Source organism: Camelina sativa, chromosome 19 (genome assembly GCF_030686135.1).
Source record: "Camelina sativa cultivar CO46 ecotype springtype chromosome 19, ASM3068613v1".
Lineage (NCBI taxonomy): Eukaryota > Viridiplantae > Streptophyta > Magnoliopsida > Brassicales > Brassicaceae > Camelina > Camelina sativa.
The window spans coordinates 701878-722712 of record NC_141898.1 but is presented as its reverse complement, the minus strand read 5'-3'; the positions used below and the strand labels follow the sequence as shown (position 1 = coordinate 722712).

At 38.0% G+C, this 20835-nt stretch overlaps 3 protein-coding genes, 1 long non-coding RNA gene and 1 pseudogene across 5 annotated transcripts; 2 read left to right on the top strand and 3 right to left on the bottom strand.

Moving 5' to 3' along the window:
- Nucleotides 1-47: 47 nt before the first annotated feature.
- Nucleotides 48-7141, bottom strand: LOC104767289 (uncharacterized). The gene is made up of 3 exons (XM_010491333.2): nucleotides 6600-7141; nucleotides 492-618; nucleotides 48-377 (listed from the first exon to the last, which is right to left on the bottom strand). Exons 1-3 carry the CDS (start codon nucleotides 7132-7134, stop codon nucleotides 71-73), a joined length of 969 nt encoding a protein of 322 aa, XP_010489635.2. The 5' UTR covers nucleotides 7135-7141; the 3' UTR covers nucleotides 48-70.
- LOC109131012 (uncharacterized) lies at nucleotides 1684-3261 on the bottom strand. Its single transcript, XR_002036747.2, has 3 exons — nucleotides 2187-3261; nucleotides 1944-2034; nucleotides 1684-1813 (listed from the first exon to the last, which is right to left on the bottom strand). It is a non-coding gene; the product is annotated as an uncharacterized LOC109131012 (long non-coding RNA).
- A 454-nt stretch (nucleotides 7142-7595) lies between the features above and the next one.
- Nucleotides 7596-8603, bottom strand: LOC104763769 (uncharacterized). The gene is made up of 3 exons (XM_010487145.3): nucleotides 8123-8603; nucleotides 7921-8029; nucleotides 7596-7812 (listed from the first exon to the last, which is right to left on the bottom strand). The coding sequence occupies exons 1-3, from the start codon at nucleotides 8353-8355 to the stop codon at nucleotides 7762-7764; spliced, it is 393 nt and encodes a 130-aa protein (XP_010485447.1). The 5' UTR covers nucleotides 8356-8603; the 3' UTR covers nucleotides 7596-7761.
- A 2292-nt stretch (nucleotides 8604-10895) lies between these two features.
- Nucleotides 10896-14321, top strand: LOC104763768 (serine carboxypeptidase-like 25). Its single transcript, XM_010487144.3, has 7 exons — nucleotides 10896-11767; nucleotides 12541-12744; nucleotides 12825-13000; nucleotides 13073-13369; nucleotides 13540-13670; nucleotides 13755-13956; nucleotides 14045-14321. Exons 1-7 carry the CDS (start codon nucleotides 11503-11505, stop codon nucleotides 14186-14188), a joined length of 1419 nt encoding a protein of 472 aa, XP_010485446.1. The 5' UTR covers nucleotides 10896-11502; the 3' UTR covers nucleotides 14189-14321.
- Nucleotides 14322-19386: 5065 nt separating this feature from the next.
- Nucleotides 19387-20823, top strand: LOC109130729 (F-box protein At2g05970 pseudogene; annotated as a pseudogene). The gene has a single exon (XR_015590927.1). The product of XR_015590927.1 is annotated as an F-box protein At2g05970 pseudogene (transcript).
- Nucleotides 20824-20835: the final 12 nt, after the last annotated feature.

Sequence of the window (20835 nt, the reverse complement as noted above, 5' to 3'; positions counted from 1 at the left end):
GAAGAATATTTTAACTACGTACACACATCAGAAAAATATGAAGAAGACAAAACGCTTATAAAAGCCTCATCTACTTGAATAAACTGCATTTTGAAGGACACTGGAAGCAAGAGAACCAACCCATTCTCGAAGCTTTTACCGATTGCGTTCGAGACTCAAATTTTTCCGATGCCTTCCATTGTGGTTGTGGCTGTGATTCCGGCCGCAACTCAGTTAGCGTACTAGATTCTGCATAAGGTTGTGGTTGCCGTTGCGGTTGCGGTTGGAGCGGTAGCACCGGCGACAGGGGCAGCTGGTACTCGGGTCTTTGCTTGTGGATAACGTTCCCTTTGATTTCCATAGATGGCGTTTTGATAACTACATCATCTTTTTGCAATCTGTTTACATGAATTCCAAAGAAAATAAATTAGGGCTTCTTCAAAGGTTTCTTCCTTCCCAAGGAATCGTCAAAAGAAGATGGATAGATTGAGATTTTGCAGAAAACAACTCACACTTGGAATGCAAAAGAGGCAATGCTGTTATTGCTGGTGTCCGAACGACAATAAATGCTCGGGGAATGCAAAACTATATTGGTCGAATCTTCTGGTTTATTCTCCTTAACAACTTCTACTACTTCTTAGTTCACTCGTCTAGAGAAAATCCCGTTAATAGAATTTTCTGTTTAATGGTGATGGCGAACCGCTGGTTCCCTGCGGACCAAATTTCCGGCCAAAATTCCACTTCAGCCGCGGCTGAAGGCAGTTCGTTTTGTCCCTCTCCCTTCCCCCCTGACCCTCCTGACCCTCCCGACCATTCCCCTCTCATATCCCTCTCTGAATTCCCCCCTCTTTCCCCTATCTCATCTTTCTCCTTGTCTCCTCAATCTCCTACTGCTCAATTCGAGCCAGAGAATGTCATTCTTGCTCTTCCTGCTCATCATAAGTCTACTCCAGTGGTTGTGTGTGCTCAAGCTCAAGCAATCCTCAACTCTTACAACCAATCACTAAATCTAAACCCTAGATCTGAAACTCGAGCTACAGTAACACCAGCTAAAACTGCGGCTCAGGCACAAACTGACGGTCTCCTGAGCCCTGTCCAACCAAAAGTTACTCGTATGCTCCTTCCCACTCAGACAAGGTTATCCGCTGTCTCTTCCCAAACTGTTCCCCTGGCTCCGTCTACTACTCCTGTTGCTGTTAATACTGTTACCACTCCAATCCAAAGTACTTGCCCAACCATTGTTGTTCCTATCCCTCTTACCCATCCCTCCTCGCAACCTCCTCTCCTCCCTTCCCCCTCAAAGCAACCTCAGACTACCATCCCTCAGCAAACAGAAACTCCCCAACCCCCCCATGTACCCAATCCTAAACCTCTTACTAGCACAACTGCTTCCACTCCATCTGTTACACTAGCTCAAAAGCTAAGGAAAGACGCGGATAGGAAGCTCACACGTCTTGCTCCTGCTTCTTATTCGGCTGATGGTATTCCTCGTATAGTCATCCCTGACTCGGTATTTCATGAAGGAGCTGCAATTCATAAGGATTTTATAATTGGTCAGTTCAAAGGTCTACTCCCGACTTACAGACACATTCAAAGTGTACTCAGCCACATGTGGGGCAAAGGACAAAAACTGGAAGTACATTTGAACCACGCTAATAACTCAATGTTGGTACGTCTACCTAATGAATACATACGTACCAAAGTTCTGGAGAAAAAGCTGTGGTACATTGGCGAATGTATGTTTTTGGTGGCGCAATGGGACGCTTCTGGTGGTGTCAGTACTGATCTAAACGCAGTGCCGATTTGGGCTCATCTAAAAGGAATGCCCTTTGACCTAATGCATCATAAGGGAATAAGCTTAGTGGCAGGGTTAGTTGGTGAGCCAAAGGAAATGGATGACTTCACTAAAAACCTGGTAAGTATTTCTGAAGCCCATGTAAAGGTTGAGAGAAACCTAAACTTACCTCTCCCTTCCTCAGTGGAGATAGTCCGTGATAGTGGAGAGGTTATCACAATTTCAGTTGAGTATCCATGGATTCCACCCTCCTGCTCTCACTGCAAGCAAATAGGTCATGTCATCAAATTTTGTCCATCTGCTAAGCCATCATGGTTAGAAAATAAGTCAACTACTTCGAAGGAGAGTAAAGATAAAGAGCAGACTAAGCAAGCTTATGTCCCGAAGGGCCCCAAAGAAAGTATACAAGTACCTTCCGAAGAGGGTCCTCAAGCTGGGCATGTTGCTGTCTGTACTGAGGCTCCTATTGGGTCTACTCAACCATCTCCTGTAATCGAACCTGCCCCAGAAACCTTACCACCAACTGAAAGTTCGCCTTCCCCCACTCCTATGGACTGCACGTCTCCATCCCGTAATCCCTCTCAGCTTGTCTTAGCTAACCCTTTCGCTGTACTATCCTCTTCTACTAACCCCCTGCTGTAACCACTAACCCTCCACTAGTAACCCAACTTGTGTCCCCTCCTTCACATGCCATGACTCAACCATTGGTCATACCTTCATCTCCCGTGCCTAAGCGTTCAACCACTTCTCCTCCACCTTCTTTAAACTCTTCTTTTCCACCTTATGGGAAGAATCTCCTGTCAAAGGGAGTGACTTCTCACCTAGCCTAACCCTCTAATCCCATCCTGATGTATATAAAACCCTTTTTTTGGAACGTCCGAGGACTTAATGACCCGGATAAGCATCGACCTTTTGCATCCTGGCTTGCTTTTCATAAGCCTTCTTTTGGTGCTATTATAGAAACCCATATAAAGGAACCAAACCTGAACCGTATTCTGAACCTTACCTTCTCCGGCTGGCATTTTACATCCAATCATGCTGAAGAGGAAAGTGGGCGCATAGTGATCATCTGGAAGTCGCCAGTTACTGTCTCAGTCTTGCACCAATCAAGACATATGATAACTAGTGAAATATCAATTCAAGGCGGCCAGAGGTTCTTTTTCACCGCAGTTTACGCTCCTAACGCGAGTGAAGAACGCACTGACCTGTGGTGTGAACTTATTGGACTTCAGCAAAGATTTCACTTTGATATTGTTCCTTGGATGGTGTGTGGGGATCTCAACCAAATAACTCAGCCTGGCGAGCACTCTAGTCCTATGGTTAACCACTTGACAACTAGAATGATTGAGCTGCGAGACTGCCTGTTACAGATGGAATTGGTTGATTTGCGTTACCAAGGATCTCAATTTACCTGGTCAAACAAAAGTCCTGCCAACCCTATTTGTAAAAAACTGGATAGAGCCCTTGTTAACAATGTCTGGCTTACCTCGTACCCGAACAACGTAACCTCCTTCTTGGCCCCTGAACTTTCTGACCACTCCCCTTGTCTTATAGACCTTGATACAACGCTTCCGCAAGCTGACACAAAGCCTTTTAAATTCTTCAATTTCCTCACCTCCCACCCTCGCTTCCTAGAAACGATTGAAACTGCTTGGATTTTGGCTGGAAATTTATGTCCCCTGGAAACATGTTTGTCAACCCTGTGTGCAAAGCAAAAAATGCTGAAAAGAGAGTTAAAAACACTATCAAGAGAGAACTACTCGGATATACAAAACCGAGTAAGAGAGACTAACCGTTTGCTTCAAGTTGTGCAGGTACAAGCCTTGGCGAATCCAACTACAACTCTTTTCCAGCAGGAGCAAGATTTGCACTCCAAATGGGACATGTTACGGAGAGTGGAGGAAGCTTATTTTAAACAAAGATCCCGAATCAACTGGTTAAAGGAAGGAGACCTAAATACAACTTACTTCCATCGGATGACATGTATTAGGAATGCATTCAATGCAATCAGGTCTTTCTCCACTATAGCAGGCACTGTTGTTGATGATCCGCAGGAAATGGGAATGATGGTTGTTAGTCACTTCCAGCACATTTTGAGTCCAGCAGTCTTGCATCCTCTGGTTACCTCGCTTACTTGGCTCCAAGACTTGATCAGTTATAGGTGCTCGCATGAAACAAAGCAGTCAATGATCAGAATTCCATCTTCAGAGGAAATTACTAAAGTTATGTTTAAACTAAACGTTAGGACCTAATGGGTTTACTTCTGCTTTCTACAAGTCCGCTTGGGGGATCATTGGCCAAGAAACCATTTCGAGTATTCTTCAATTCTTCCACTCAGCTTTTCTTCCCAAAGCCACTAATGCCACTACTCTTGCGCTCATCCCTAAGCTACCGGGTGCCTCTCTTGTTTCAGATTTCAGGCCCATTTCCTGTCTTAACACGCTGTATAAAGTTATATCCAAGATACTTGTATCCCGTTTGAAGCCTATTCTTCCTGACCTGGTCCAAAAAAGTCAAACTGCATTTATCAAAGGACGTTTATTGGTTGAGAATACTCTACTAGCTGCAGAATTGGTAAATGGCTATCATAAGCAGGTGGGACCAAAACGCATCACTATCAAAGTTGACATAGCCAAAGCTTTTGACACAATTAGATGGGAATTCATTTTTAACTGCTTAAGGGGGATTGAGGTGCCAGAGCTTTACCTGAGATGGCTCAAGGCCTGTGTCTGTACTCCTTCCTTCTCTGTGGGATTTAATGGCTCAGTCCATGGATACTTTAAAGGTCGCAGAGGGTTGAGGCAAGGGGATCCTTTATCTCCGTACCTCTTTGTACTGGCTATGAACTGTTTATCTGCAATGCTGGACAAGGCGGCTGAGGATGGAAGAATTAAATATCATCACAAATGCGCAGGGTTAAAGCTTACACACCTTTGCTTTGCTGATGACTTGCTGATATTTGTTGAAGGAACGGCGCTCTCAGTTCAGAATGTTCTCTAGATTCTTAAAGAATTTGAAGATGCATCCGGTCTCGCCATTAGCCTCTCCAAAACGAGCTTCTATACTTCAGGTCTCTCTCAACTGGAAATATATCAAATTAAAGTCAACTCTGGGATTAGTCATGGCCAGCTTCCAATTAGATACTTAGGAGTGCCTTTGTGCACCAAGAAGCTTACACTGCTAGATTGTGCTCCCCTAATTCAAAAAGTTAAGAATACCTTCAACGGGTGGTCAACAAAAACCCTCTCCTTTGCTGGTCGCCTCCAATTGCTTAACACAGTTATAGCGGGTATCACAAATTTTTGGTGTTCGGCCCTGATTCTTCCCAAGAGATGCAAAGACATATTGAACTCTCTTTCAGGAGCTTTCCTCTGGAAGGGGACAACAGAAGGGCATCACTCTGCTCGTGTGGCATGGGCTGACGTTACAACTGAAAAGAGACATGGAGGATTAGGCATATGGGATTTGAAAGAATGGAATAAAGCGTGCTTACTCAAACTTATCTGGCTTCTCTTTTTTAGGTCAGGTTCGGTATGGGTAGCTTGGTTCAAGATTTCTGTCCTCTCTGGGAGCTTGAGCAACTTCTGGACTCGGAAGCCAAGCACTCGTCTCTCCTGGTTGACAAACAAACTGTTAAAGGTTCGAGAAGAAGCTTCTCCCTGGATAAAAATGCAAGTGGGGAATGGGAACAACTGCAAATTTTGGACTGATCATTGGTGCAGTTTGGGTCGTATGACAACTTACCTGCAAAATGATGGCTACTTGGGCATTACTAAAGGTGCGACTATCTCTACTCTCTGGCGACAAGGAGGTTGGAGGATCCCACCAGCACGATCGGATCGCCAAGTACGCTTCCAGCAAGAGTTAATCTCCATTCAGTTATCTGACTCACCTGACTCTTATGTCTGGTGGATTGATGATCAACTCAGAGATAGTCACTCAACAGGGACAATCTACAAGGCAATCAAGGAGGACAAACCGTTAGTACCATGGCACAAAATTGTGTGGACTCCAGGAGGTATTCCTAAACACAACTTTCTTACCTGGTTGTTTATGTTGAATCGCTGCCCTACTAGGGATAGGTTGACGAACTGGGGACTTCAGGTCGACCCTAAGTGTCTCCTTTGTGGTTTGGCTGATGAGAGTCGGGATCATCTACTCTTTGAATGCCCCTTCAGCTGGTCAGTTTGGGAGATCATATCTCGGAGATGTAATTTCACTCCCAACCGTTCATGGACGCACACGACTCAAAGCTTACAAACCTTCAGAGGTTCAACAACAGCAAAAAAATTACTCTTACTAGCTTGGCAGGCCACGATCTACTCTCTCTAGACTGAAAGAAATCATCGGATTCATCGGAATAGCTTCAAACCGGCAAACCTACTTTTAAGCCAGATCGACCGTTTAGTGAGGAACAAGGCACTCAGTTTCCGTGACTCCAACGCAGCTCTCTCGTCTGATTTGCTAGCTCTTTGGTTTCAAGGTGATACATGACCTTACTGGTGGCTAAACCTAATCTCTCTCAACAAAGAAGAAGACAAAGCAGATCGATGAAATCTAAGAAGACTATCGGGTGGGTGAAGAAGGGTTAATGCCAACCGTTTCTTTCCTGGTCCGAGTCTAACTGGTTCGATTCACTACTTGGTTCATTTTGGTTCCTTTTACACTATAGGTCTAACTAGTTTTATTCTATTCGGGCTTTATTCTTGGATTTGGGCCCTGTAAACATTTTCATTTCCCTTTTCATTTTAATTTGAATATACTTTAACAAAAAAAAAAAAAAAAACTTCTACTACTTCTTTCTCTTTTGGAACTTTGGTTTTAGTTTCTACTAAAACCTCCGCTTCTATCATTTCTTCAAATTCATCGTCGCTCTCGACTTCACTCATCTTCTCTTCTTTGTCATCATTATCATCAACCTCAGAGTCTGATATCTCGACCTGGTACGGTTCCTCCGTCTCTTTCTCAGATTCATTTGGTTTCTTTACCGGAGGAAGAGGAAGAGGAACAGGAACCGGGTTGTTTTGGGTTATCATCTCAGCCGATCTCCACCCTGAAGCAGCTCCGTCATGGATGCTAAACAAGGACTCGTTAGAAGCTATACTCCATTCCATCGGATTACCCTGTTTACTAGAGAAAACCGAAGATGGAATCCGGTTTGGATCATAAGCCTGTTGTGACTCTCTCAGTTTCTGTGCCTCAGAAGCAGATAATGATGGCTTGGGAAGAGGAAAATGTCGGATATCAAAGTGTCCATCTGAAGATTCAGATGTTATCGATGAACATCGTGACGATGAAAACGAACAAATCGAATTATTCCATTGTTCTTCTTTGATTTCGGTTTCTGTTTCCATTGTCATCTGATTGGTGAAAAAAGAAAGAAACAGAGCGCTCTGTTTTTGTGTGTGTCTGATTGTATAAATCAGAGGAACAAAGGGAATTGAGAATTTGAAGATTTGAAGACTGAAACTTATGAGGGTTTATTTTATCTTATTTATACAAAAGTAACACTAACAACAAAAGAAACAAGAGTAACAAAAAAAAAACAAGTCTGAATGATGTTTGTTATGTTTGTTCGAATTTAAGTTAGCTAAAGGTATTAGTGTCAGTTAAACGAAGCTAGTAACGAGATTAAGAGAAAAACTTAATTTAGTTTCATATTTAAAATGTGCTATTTACTTACCTCTATTTTTAGCAAGAACATATTGTAAAAGTAAAAAACAGCTTACTACCGTTGTTAAACATTCTAGGAGGTTACTATAAGAAAAGCATAGTTGTTAACTTGTTACAAACAAAATAGGAAACAATATAATAGTACTAATTTATTATTTAATCAGTTGATAAATTTCCTTTGATTATACGCGAACTGCGAACATAATAAGAATTAAGAAATACAATAACCTCAGCGTTTGAGAAAATAAGATAAAAAGGTACATCAGCCAAGAACAATGTATTCGGTTCAAGCCACAGAACTAGCAATGTCTTCTTCAGCAACTGACAGATGATAAACCGGATTCCGGTTTGCGTAGTTCTTGAATCTGAATGAAACAATTTGTTTAAAAAATTGAAGAGAGAGTTAGTAAATCTCTAAACCAAAAGAACAAACTGAGGAAAGCCGGTTATCGATTTGGTATAATGAAATTGACCTTGGTTTGGTCAAAGCTAGGTGGAATAAGAGAACCGGAAGGTTTTCTGGTCCTTGCGAGAAGACCTTTAGTAACTGGAGACATCATTGCATCAGTTGGGCTTCTGTACCTGAGAAAGAGATAAAAACAAAAACAAATTGATCATTTTAAAGTAGCAATCGATCTGGTTCAAACCGGCTATTTCACGTTAACCGAGTTATACCTCTCTGGGTACTTGAAAGCTATAGGAACTTTTAGTCGATCCGGAGTCCCGATTTTCTTCTTTGGCTCGTTGGTGGAAGAGGAGACACGAGCAGAAGGAGGAGGAGATTCATGACTCAGGCAAGATTCCAGGAGCGGTCCAGGCGGAGATTCAGGGCTTAAAACGGTGATTTCTTGGTGGTCGGGTTGGGTTTCGATAGGTGTTTCAAGATTTGGTTGTTGAGAAGACTCCATTAGAGAAAGAGATAAAGAACAACGATACAATTAAGTGAAACGACGTATTCGGGTGTATGTTTAATTTATATGTGTGTGCGATTGGCTGAAAACATTACCGTTACTGGCAACGGTCGGATTTTTTTGCATTATCTAAAAGTCTGTGTGGACAATGAGATTAGTGACCGTTTGTATTAAAAAGAATAAAAGGATGTGTATATATATTTTTAGTAAAAAAAGATTAATTCAAAACCTCTGTATCTTGACTTACATTTTTAGAATATTGTTTTCCATATAAGTAGCACAAATATATATTATTCCATAATAAAGAAAATTTTAAACCTCTGTATATACATTTAAAAAAAAAATTAGTAGTGGCTAGTGAGGCCAGGCCCAATAGAGGAGGTAACGTCGAGCAAAGTTTTTGCGGCCCAAAAGATGAGAGAGACAGAACTAGAAGGAAGGAACAGCGACGTATGATTGGACGGTGACATAAGCGACTGTAAACAGCACGTGAGGGGAAGCAGAGAGATTCACCGCTTGGTGTCCTTAAAAACGTCACAGAAAGAGAAATAGAGAGAACGAGAGAAGAAAGAGACTGACACAAAACTCTGAATCTGTTGGACAAAGGAAAAGAAAAATATGCGTAAGCAAAAGAGTTTCTTGTTCTTGATATGACCTTAACACTATTCGACGACCCTCACTCACTCCTTTTTACCACTCTCTTCTTATCTTACTTCTTAATCATTTCATCTTTTGTTTTCTTATAGAGAAAAAAACAATACAAATATGATGATCTGTATTCAGTATTTATATATAAAAAAAAACAATACAAATATGATCTGTATCAGTATTTTCAAACAGCAGGAGGATACGAAAAGAGTCATTATTATGTGGCTTTAAATATCTACCATCTCATTTGCCAACTACTACTCCTGTGCTTCTTTAAATACCATCATTTTTTCACTTTTTATCACTTTCGAATTTTTATTTTCTTATTACAACGTTGGTGATGATACTTTATAAGCGAATCTGAATTATAGAAAAAAAGAAAAAAAAAACTGCTAAGCACGGAAATAGAATCTTCTAAAGCAGTTGTCAGATCTTTCCCAAATAAAGGCTTTTTACTTAATAGACAAAAACACAAACCGCGATATAACCCCAATAATTCTATATTAGAAAATTACGATTTTTAATAAAGAAAACAAAAAACAGAAATTATGTTATAAGTTGTTGTACTGATGTTGTATGCGTTTGTTGGATATTCGTATGTAACTTAAATGAATTAGATAATTTCATTCAGAAAACTGTATAAGTCCAAAAGAGCATTATATCATGGCTGTTGCTGATACGAGGCGAAGCAGTGTATATGGTGCCACCATTAATGGCTTCTTATCCAGTAACTTCGCGTGTACGTAAATGATGTATGTATATTATTAACCTGACCTGAACAGCCAATATTTTACGTATATCAAGTGCATTCATAAATTACATGAATGGTTTATGTAGTCATCAATAAAGGTACATAATTAAATGCGCTTGTCTAAGTCAAAAAGAGTTAGCTAGGTCTAAATATATACTATCAAGTCGACACAATTATAACTTGAATACATAGAGAGAGAGAGAGAACTATATCAAGAAAAAATTAGACTCGTTTAATTTTTTACCTGTCAATATTAGTTCTCTAAATCTGATCATCTCTATCCACCACATATGTTATAATTTATGGACAAGAAAAAAATGTGTTACAGATTATAATACGAAAGGGGAAATTTATTATAATGACCTATGAAAAGATGGTCAAAGTTGTAATGTAGGTTTTTTAATCAGTAAAGAGAGACTACTTTTTGGTTTTTCTTCTAACATCGAGACATCAATTTCTTGCATGGGTCCAACTATTCAAAAACATACCAATTTTTTTTTCTTTCAAATGTTTATATATATTCAACTAAAAAAAATTGTAACAATAGAGAGAGACCAAACATTATTGAGAGAATTTTAACTTTTGATGTTTCGAGTTGTGATATTTTATTAAATACAAGGAAGGAACTATAACACCTAGGTGGAATTTCTTTAATAGGGAAAAATTTCTGGTCTTATACAAACTATAAATGGTTAATGGTTATTAGCAAGGATTAAAACATACATGAGTTTATTTAACAGTTACTCTCTAATTCCAAGCATCTAATTTAGACAAATGATGTGGCAACATGCAAATGTAATCAAATAAATAAGTACTTGCAAATCATCATTTAGTTTTTCTATCATATCGTATAAACACACTTGGCCATATTGTTATACTATCATGCATGTGGTGTATGTATATATGGACACAGGACACACACGATTGATTTAATGCTCTGTCATATCAAATAACGTATTTACTATTACAAGCTGGTGGTGTCATTGAAGTCATCATTGTATCTTCTTCCAAATTCATAAAGTTACTGTCACTGATAATATTGGTGGGCCATTTTTTCTTACCATCACCCATTTTTTCGCTATTATTTATCTTTTTTTTTTTTTCTCAAATATGTTTTCTACATCAGAGCTTTGGAAACATAAACAACTCCATGAACCTACACCCCAAAAAAATAAAATAAAAATAAAATTTTCCAACCTAATAATGAAAGATAGTAGTATCTGATTTAAGTAAAGTCTAGTTTTGGTAGAGTGAAAATAACTATAGAAGTAGTGGTCTATTGGATTTATTGGTGATATATTTCTGTTTAGAGACAAAGTTTAAAATGTTACTCGTAATGTAACATTAGCATTAGAAACATAACATTTTAAATAATAATAAAATTGCAAGTGTCCATTTAATTATTTTATGCCGATTAAAAACATATTGGTTCAAAGTACAAACTATGCAAATTGGTATCACATGAGTTAGGGATTAGACTTTTTGTTAGTCAATTGTACTAATCAAACTGCCAAAACAATGGGGTTTGAAGTAAATATGCCAATAACTTTATTTGTTTCCAAACTATAATATATTCAATATTATAAAAACAATTTCAATGTCATTTGAATATTATCCTCATTTCGGCTATCTCACTCTCTCTCTTTCTCTATTTAAGGCAGGCAGGCTAAAGGTAGAACTGTAGAAGCCAATCTCGAAAGTCTCCGACACACTCTTAGATTTTTCTCTTTCTCCTTCTTCTGGCCATGGCTATGGCAAAACGTGTAATGTTCACCACTCTTATGGCCATACTTGTAATGACATCTCAAGGAAGAGTTCAAACAGAAGGAGGAGAGAAAGAAGCTGAGGCAGACCGAATTACGTCACTTCCCGGTCAGCCTAACGTCACGTTCGAGCAGTTTTCCGGCTATGTCACCGTTGATAAACCCTCCGGAAGATCACTCTTTTATTGGCTCACCGAAGCTTCTCACCTCCCTCTCGCCAAACCTCTTGTAATTTGGCTCAACGGAGGTAATTTTTTTACAAAACCTTTATTTTTTTGTTTTCATTCTTTTTGTGTGTGATTATTTTTGCTTTTATTTTGTTTGGACATTTATTTATTTAATGTTAATTTACTCAATAACATTATAAATCTCGCTAGATCTAATTTTAGCAGACCAACTATCTAAAAATCTCTGTCACACTTCTTGAATGGGTTTGCAATAAATTCGTTTTTAAATTTTTTATTTATTCAATTTCAAACCACGCTTTATCCATGAAACTGGATTTATCTATTTTATTATATAGTATTTGTTATAATTAACTATATTCGGGTTTTTGGCCTACTGAAGCATGATAATAACGCCCTAACTACTAATGGAGACTCACCATGTATTCGAGCCCATATTTTCTTTTCTCATATAATATCGATTATAAAAATACTTAATTATTTTTTTTTGTTATGTATAACTATTAACTGTATATATTAATATGATTTTGTCTAAGATTATACAACTTGTCATTTCAATAATGCTATCTATGTACATGCATGCATTCAATAGAAGATGGTTGTATTTTCTTGTTAGATACGTATATATTGCTGGAAAAAGTTATAACATTAAATGCAATATTCATTCAAACTAACATTGATAGACGCTATTAAATACACAACTAATTTTTGGTCTCTTCTTTAATTTTTGTTAAATAAATTCTCTCAACCTCTATCATTCATATTTTTTTTCTTTCTAGGGGTAAAATAAATTACTCAAACCCTCTCTATTAAATGTCTTTATGTGTATAATTAGGACCGGGATGTTCGTCGGTAGCGTACGGTGCGTCGGAGGAGATTGGACCATTCAGGATAAGCAAAGGTGGGTCTGGTTTGTATCTCAATAAGTTCGCGTGGAACTCAATCTCCAATCTCTTGTTCCTTGAAGCTCCCGCCGGCGTTGGTTTCTCTTACACTAACCGTTCCTCTGATCTCTTCAACACCGGTGATCGTCGTACCGGTATATTTATAACAACCTCCCTCTACGGTTTAACTAAACCGGTCTTTTTTTTCGGTTATTGATGACTCTGTTTCTTGCAGCCAAAGATTCACTTCAGTTTATTATTCAATGGCTTCACCGGTTCCCGAGATACAACAACCGGGAAATCTACATCACCGGCGAGAGCTACGCCGGACATTACGTTCCTCAGCTCGCTAGAGAAATCATGAATTACAACAAACGATCCAAGACTCCCATCAATCTCAAAGGAATCATGGTAATCATCGAAATCAAGATCCTCTGTTTCCGTTACCAAATTAATTTTTTGACACTCGGTTGTGTTGTATAGGTTGGAAACGCGGTGACGGACAATCACTATGATAACCTCGGAACGGTGTCGTATTGGTGGAGCCATGCGATGATCTCCGATAGAACGTATCATCAGTTGATAAACACTTGCGATTTTAGTCGCCAGAAGGAATCTGATGAATGCGAAACCCTTTATTCTTACGCTATGGAGAAGGAGTTTGGTAACATCGATCAGTACAACATCTATGCACCGCCGTGTAACAAGTCAAGCGACGGTGGTGGCTACACTGGTTCTTATGGCCGCCGTAGTATGCGGCTTCCTCACCTTCCTCACTCCGTAAGAATCTATAATCTCCTCTGTTTCTTCTTTTGTTCTTCTGGTTTGGTTCCGGTTCACTTGTTTAAATTACTTGGTAGAGACGGTTCAGTTATTTCTAATGATAACATATTATTGGTTATCTATGGTTCGATTTGAATAATTTTCGTTTTTCCGGTTATTGGGAGTAGGTATTGAGGAAAATTTCAGGGTATGATCCATGTACCGAGAGATATGCAGAGATTTATTATAACCGGCCTGATGTTCAGAAAGCTCTTCATGCTAACACCACTAAGATCCCGTACAAATGGACAGCTTGCAGGTTCATACCAAAATTTTGAGAAGATCATGTTAATAATTTTTGTTGTATAGCTTGACTTTAACTAGAATTGGTCTTTTGTGGTAGTGAGGTGCTAAACCGGAATTGGAACGATACAGATTCATCGGTTCTTCCTATATACCGGGAAATGATTGCTGGCGGGATTAGAGTTTGGGTTTTCAGTGGTGACGTTGATTCAGTTGTACCAGTGACGGCTACTAGATACTCACTAGCAAGACTTAGCTTGAGTACCAAAGTTCCTTGGTATCCTTGGTATGTCAAGAAACAGGTATGTGTAACTCTAAAACCCCGAAGCTTGTTTTGGTTCTCTCCGGTTTAATCAGGAAATCGATTTGAACCGAAATTGTGGATTTTAGGTGGGAGGATGGACGGAAGTGTACGAAGGACTAACGTTCGTGACGGTGAGAGGAGCAGGTCACGAGGTGCCATTGTTCAAGCCACGTGTTGCTTTTGAGCTTTTTAAGTATTTCTTGAGAGGCAAGCCACTTCCAAAGGCTTGAAAATAAATATATTTAAGTCAAGAGAGATTGTTAACATTTGAAATCATGCCCGAGAGAAAAGAAAATGTAAAGTTTGGGTTATGAGATGGTATTTAATTAAAACTAGTCTATTAATGACAACAAGTATTTAATCTATGATTGTTTTTAGTCCATTTGTATTTTCTCTTAAGGCGAATTGCAAAGATAATGGTTGTGGAAGTTAGGAAATGTAATATTGAAATTAGAATACAAGTGAAAATCTAGTAATACATTTTCTTATATGTGAAAATCTAGTAATACATTTTCTTATATGTGAAAATCTAGTAATTCATTTTCTTTTGCAAGTGCAAATCTAGTAATACATTTTCTTTTGCAAGTGAAAATCTAGTAATACATTTTCTTATATGTGAAAATCTAGTAATACATTTTCTTATATGTGAAAATCTAGTAATACATTTTCTTACAAGTGAAAATCTAGTAACACATTTTCTTTTGCAAGTGAAAATCTAGTAATACATTTTCTTATATGTGATAATATCGTAATACATTTTTAAAGTTTAGTAATACGTTTTCTTACTAGATACATCTTTAATTAATTTGTTCATGTGATAAAATCTAGTAATATACATTTTCTTATATGTGATAATATCTAGTAATACACCAGTATTAAAGTTTTCTATTTAATGTAAAGATGTATTCTATTTTTAATTTTCATTTTGTTGTTTTGGGTTAAAGTCTGTATTCTTTCTTAATTTCATTTACTTATACTTGATCATAAACCGTTGTTGGCAAGTAATCGATTCTCTGGGCGATGAGGCGGTGATCTTAGACATGGGCATTACTGTTCTCGCCAAAGACGTGCCAGGGTTCAAGAGAAACTCAATCTACTTCAGTGGGCACGATTATGGCAGAAAGAATCCAGACCATATATTTGTATTTGATCTCACAACCCACAAGATTGAACCTTTCCCTCGATTTGTTTTCTCCTCTATACGATTCTCTGATGCTCGATGGTTCTTCCCTGGTTTTAGCGGTTAATTAGTCTTTTAGAGTTATTTGCATCAAGTTTTTTGTTTCACTTTTCATGAAAGATATCTGATTTTTACTGTATAAAAAACAGAGTTTCAGTGTATAAGTTTTTCTAATCTAATCCGGTCTTTGGCTAGTGCTTTGTAACCTAAGCAGCAAGAGCCGACGATCGAGTATAATAACTTATTATTCTTATCCAGTCTAACGTGAAAGTAAAAATAGATTTAAAAGAAGAAAATTAAGTAAAATTAAAATCATAATTTCTTATTAATATCATACTCTTTCTCTATGAAGGAGAAAAATATTAAGTGGAGGTTATTGGTTTAAGATTTGAATAGAGTTTTAAAGATTTTAAATGTTATGTAGAATCTGTTGTTATTAGATCAAGATTTGTTAAACTCTGTTAAAGTTTAGTGTTATTAGTTTGTTATTTATAAAAAGTCATTTAAAATCTTAACAAATCTGGGTTATTGGATTCAGACTTTTATAAAGTCATCAAAAGATTTGTGTTATTAAATTAAAATAAAAGAATCTAAGATTGTTAATGAGTTCAATTATTATGTTATTGGTTCATGATTTTACACACTTTCTTTACAAAATAAAGTCATGGAAAATATCATAAAAATACAATGATTGTTTGGAGGACTTTACAAGATTTTAGAAAACTAATCAACAAAACTCTCTAACAATCTTTAATAATTTTTCACTTCTTCATTTTTTATGATTTTGTTGAACTCTTCAAAAAATTTCATAAATCTCAAACCAATACCAAAATAAATTGACAACAAAAGACTGTTGAAATCAGTCAACGACATAAAATTTTATATCATTCCAATAACAAGATGAGAATAGAAGAAATTAAAGAAAAACAAACCATGGCCTTATTATATATTGCATACTATAACATCATAAGCTGGCCTTAATTATGTATATCCATATATTACCAAACTAAATCAAGATAACTTATTAACTTTTAAACCAAGAAGCACCACTGGAGAGGCATCGCCATATGTATAATTAGGTAGATCACATATCATTCGAAATGACTCTGGCAAACCCGAGAGATCTTGCGATATCCAGTAAACTATCGTCCAAATAAGCATTGATCCTGGCCCCGAGAACCTCAAGCACCTTATTGAAGACACATCGATCATATATGTCAGCTCCAAAGATAACTTGCTACATTATCATAGCAATAGTTTGACCCGAATTACCCCCGCGTAGGTGATCTAAATACTCTTTTGGATCAGGTAGACCATCAAGAATTGGATTTATGCACAAATCAATAAATCCCACAAACCCCCTTATGTGTACTGGACAATTGTCCAGTTCTTTGTAAGCCGATATAAGGTTCGTTTCCAAGCTTACAGGAATCGTACGGGGACCGGACAAGATATTCACGGTCTTCGTTGGTTCAAGCGGAAATGGTTGTTCGACGCCGACGAACACAATGAGTGTCCCCGCAGCGATGTCACTCCTCTCGATCTTGTCCAGCCTTGTGTATCGAATTCTCGTCCTTCGGATAATAAACTCTCCTGGCTTGGGTCCAAGGTTCAATCTTTGATCAGCGACGACGAGTTTCACAATAGTGCCGCTTTGTCTAGCTCGTCTTGTAGCTGCCCGGATATATTTTCCCGTTACTATAAGAGGACGAGAAAACATTACGTTGCGATTAAAGTATGCTACTTCCGCCGCCGTAGTTGCAAGGAGGCGTACAAGACTACTACCTTGCTCAAATCTTACGCAAGGGGGAGTTCCTGAACGAGGAATGGACGGGGTTACAAACCTACCACCTACACGGGGCTCTCCTCTCTTGGTAAACACTGAAACAATTCCCGAAGGTTCGTGATACGTACTCCAGAAATGGGTGGTCAAGTTTCTGACTGCGATGTCCGGGGTTGACAAGCTTACGGTGGAGATGGTCATTCTTGCTTCGGTGGAAGGAACGTTATTCCCCAACGTGCAATGGAAGGTTGCTGAAAGGGTTGCACCATCCTCTTGGATTGTTCGTTCCATTTCTTCTAAGAAAATGCAAGGATTGATAAAAGCAATTGTTGAACGAGTAATGCTACTAGCTCAAGAATGATAATTAAGGAGGGCGAAACAAATGACTTTATTAAGATTGTCAAAGATCGTCGAATTACAATGTATCCGTTATAAGCCGATTGGCTAATTATAGAGAATTGTATTCTCAAATTGACTAATAAGACTGAAAGCTAGAATTGGACTAACTCTAGATTCCTGCCTTCTGATACTTGATGTCTTCTATGCGCTGCTCCTTCTGTATTTATAGTTGATGGGACGCTTCATCTTTCTACCTCGGGATCGATGTGGTATTGTCTTCGAACAAAGGCGGCAATCGTTTCTTAGCGGGCCCGCTAACTGGGCTGTCCGTCTCAAATGGGCCTTCTAGAAGCTTCGTCCCAACTAGGGGATTCGGTCAGTCAAGATTTCTAGACGTTATGCTGACTATTTCGATAACGGGCCTGAGGGAAAACCTGCTAAGGCTGGGTGAAACCCATATCCAACAACAATTTAGAGAGAAAGAGCGATAAAGAAAAAAAACGAAGCAAGAGAAAGAGATTGATATGTTTTTCTTGCTTCGATTTGTTGCATTTATATACAAGTTCTTCCTCACATTGACGACCTCATTATGCCTACACCAACAAATGAGAGTATAAACGTAGGTACATTTTAAAAGTTTTGGCCATGCTTTAGTTTAAAATTAAGAGTCTAAAAACGTTTACGTGTTGTATAAGTGAATTGCATGCGCGCTCTTTTGCAATATCTAACTGAAACCGAGTAAGAATTACATTGTGCTTTCATTTTTTTATTGAAAATTTGGATAACTTGGAGAGATTGTTAATCAGCCTTGTAATAAAGTAATCAAACGTCGTAAAAGCCCATGAGTCATTTCATTTAACGTCCTCCTCATGGCTTACCCAAAAATGAAAACCACAAGTATGGACTACTGAGAGAGACATGCTTATTTATTTTCAATTTTTTTTTTTTTTTGGTATTTTCCTAATGGAGAAATTTTCTTAAGCAAAAAGATTGAGGTTATAGAAAAAAAGTAATTAATGAACATAACTAGTAACTCTAACCGTAATTAAGCTAATGAATAAAATGAGTCATTTCCATTGGTTTTTCATTGTTATTTTATTTTATTTACAACAACAATAAAATATTGTTAAGTTCATTTGCTTTCTTATGATACACAAGTCAAACTTCGGATCAAATTAGTCTAACACAAATCAATTAGAATTCGTTGTCCATTCATCCTGTCCTAATCTGATAAATTTTTCTGTAAATAAATCAAAACCTTTGATTTGGATGATAACTCATGAAAAAAAAAAATATGGGAAGACCACATGTTGTGGTCATACCTTACCCAGCACAAGGCCATGTACTTCCTCTATTGGGTTTCTCATGTTACCTTACGAAACATGGAATCCTTGGTATATCAAGAAACAGGAATGTGTAGTGTAGCTCTAAAACCTTGTTTGGTAATCTCCGGTTTAATCAAGAAATCGATTTGAACCGAAATTTTGGATTTAGGTCTGCGGATGGACGGAAATGTACGATACGAAGGGCTAACGTTCGTGACGGTGAGAGGGGCGGCAGGTCACGAGGTGCCATTGCTCAAGCCACATGTTGCTTGTGAAGTGTTTCTTGAGAGGCAAACCACTTCCAAAAGCTTGCAAAAAAATGCAAGTCAAGAGAGAGCTTTTTTAATGAAGTCTTAGAGTTAAAAAAAAAGAGCTTTTTTTTTATGTAACAATATTGTTTCTTTAAATTTTTTTATCTTTAACTTTTATCTTTAATTATTTTTCTCATATTTTCTTATTTTTAACAGCAATTCCATTATTTAATAATTAATTAAAATAATATTGTGTAGCCAGTATTAAAGTTTTCTATTTAATGTAAGATGCATTCTTTTTATTATTTTCATTTTTGTTGTTTGGGGTTAAAGTCTATATTCTTTTTTAATTTCATTGTCTTATAGTATTTGATTTTTCTTGTTTATATCAACAAAACTGAACAGTAAAAAGAGAATCACAATGATTTGGCAATAATAATTAAGATAATAAATAACCTTAGATATACAAAACCCATAGACAGGTGTAACAAGCTAGTAGTGTTGGCTTTGGGCCTTTGGCTCTATAAAAAAGAGAAGTCCCATGAATTTCTCAAAATTGGTGATTTTGTTCTGAGTCTCTTTGGTAACAACAGAGTATTTCTCAAAATTGCTGATTTTTTTTTTACTTTGGGGAGAAGACTTCAAATGGGCCAAAGCGAGGACCGGACATTCAAGTGGTCAGAGCTTTGTCCGGACCTGCTGCGATGTGTCTTGGAACGTCTGAGTTTCACAGATTTTAATCGAGCTAAATATGTTTGTTCGTCGTGGCACTCTGTTTCGAGAGGCTGCGTACCTAAACGAAATCAGATTCCATGGTTGATCCTATTCCCTCGCGACGACATCATCATCAACGACAACAACAGTAGTTGCGTGTTGTATGTTCCTGACGATAGAGACAGAGTTTACAGAACGAGAGATCTCGGTGTTGACTTTGTGCGGAGTTGTTGTCTGGCTACTTATGGAAGCTGGCTTCTGATGAAGGACACTCGTTCGAATCTCAACATTCTGAATCCGTTAACCGGTGAGAATATAGTTTTACCAGTTACTTCAGACTATTTCGTCCCACCTGCACCACCAAATAATGAGAGGGAAAGCATAGCTTGTCTTTGGATTGACGAAAGAAGCAAAGATTACGTAGTTGTGTGGCAGGTGGTTGAGGAACTGCTCCTTACCAAGAAAGGGAACAATACGTGGCGACGGATTGCTTATACTCGCTGGGGATATGGAACACAACTGGTTTACGAACACAAGAATCAGACGCTCTACTTTCACGGTTACACTATCAGGATCTGGTATTTATCTGGAGATGAACCACTAGAAGAGTCTGAATTTTTTCCTCCAGCTAATATTGCCTCTTGGGAATTTCTCCCTGATAGATGGATAGACGAAGACAAGTATCTGAGAGAAGAGGAGTTGTTCGTGAGAGAGTATCTTGACAGCGGACTATACATTGCAGTGAGTACAGTATCTGGTGAAGTTTATAAGATAGCTATTGTAGTGCAAAAGTGCAAAAGATGGCTCTTCTGCCTCAGCAAGATGAACCCTATAAAACTTCGTTGGGAAGTAATTGATTCCCTGGGAGATGAGGCGTTGATCTTAGACATGGGTATTACTGTTCTCGCCAAAGACGTGCCAGGGTTCAAGAGAAACTCAATCTACTTCAGTGGGCTTGATTATGACAGAAAAAATCCAGACCATATATTTGTCTTTGATCTCACAACCCAAGAGATTGAACCTTTGCCTCAGTGTGTTTTCTCCTCCTTACAATTCTCTGGTGCTCGATGGTTTCTTCCCGGGTTTTAGTTTGGTTTTACAGTTGTTAGTGTAGATTGCTCATGAAGAAGATATTTACAATCTACACTAACAATTCTTACCTTTTTTGGAAGGAAATGAAACAAACGAATGTAGGAATTTGACTAACGGCCGGTCAGTTGTGGTCCAATATTTAAAAAAAGAAAAAAGTAAAAAAAATGAAACAAACCAAAAATAATTTTCCTTC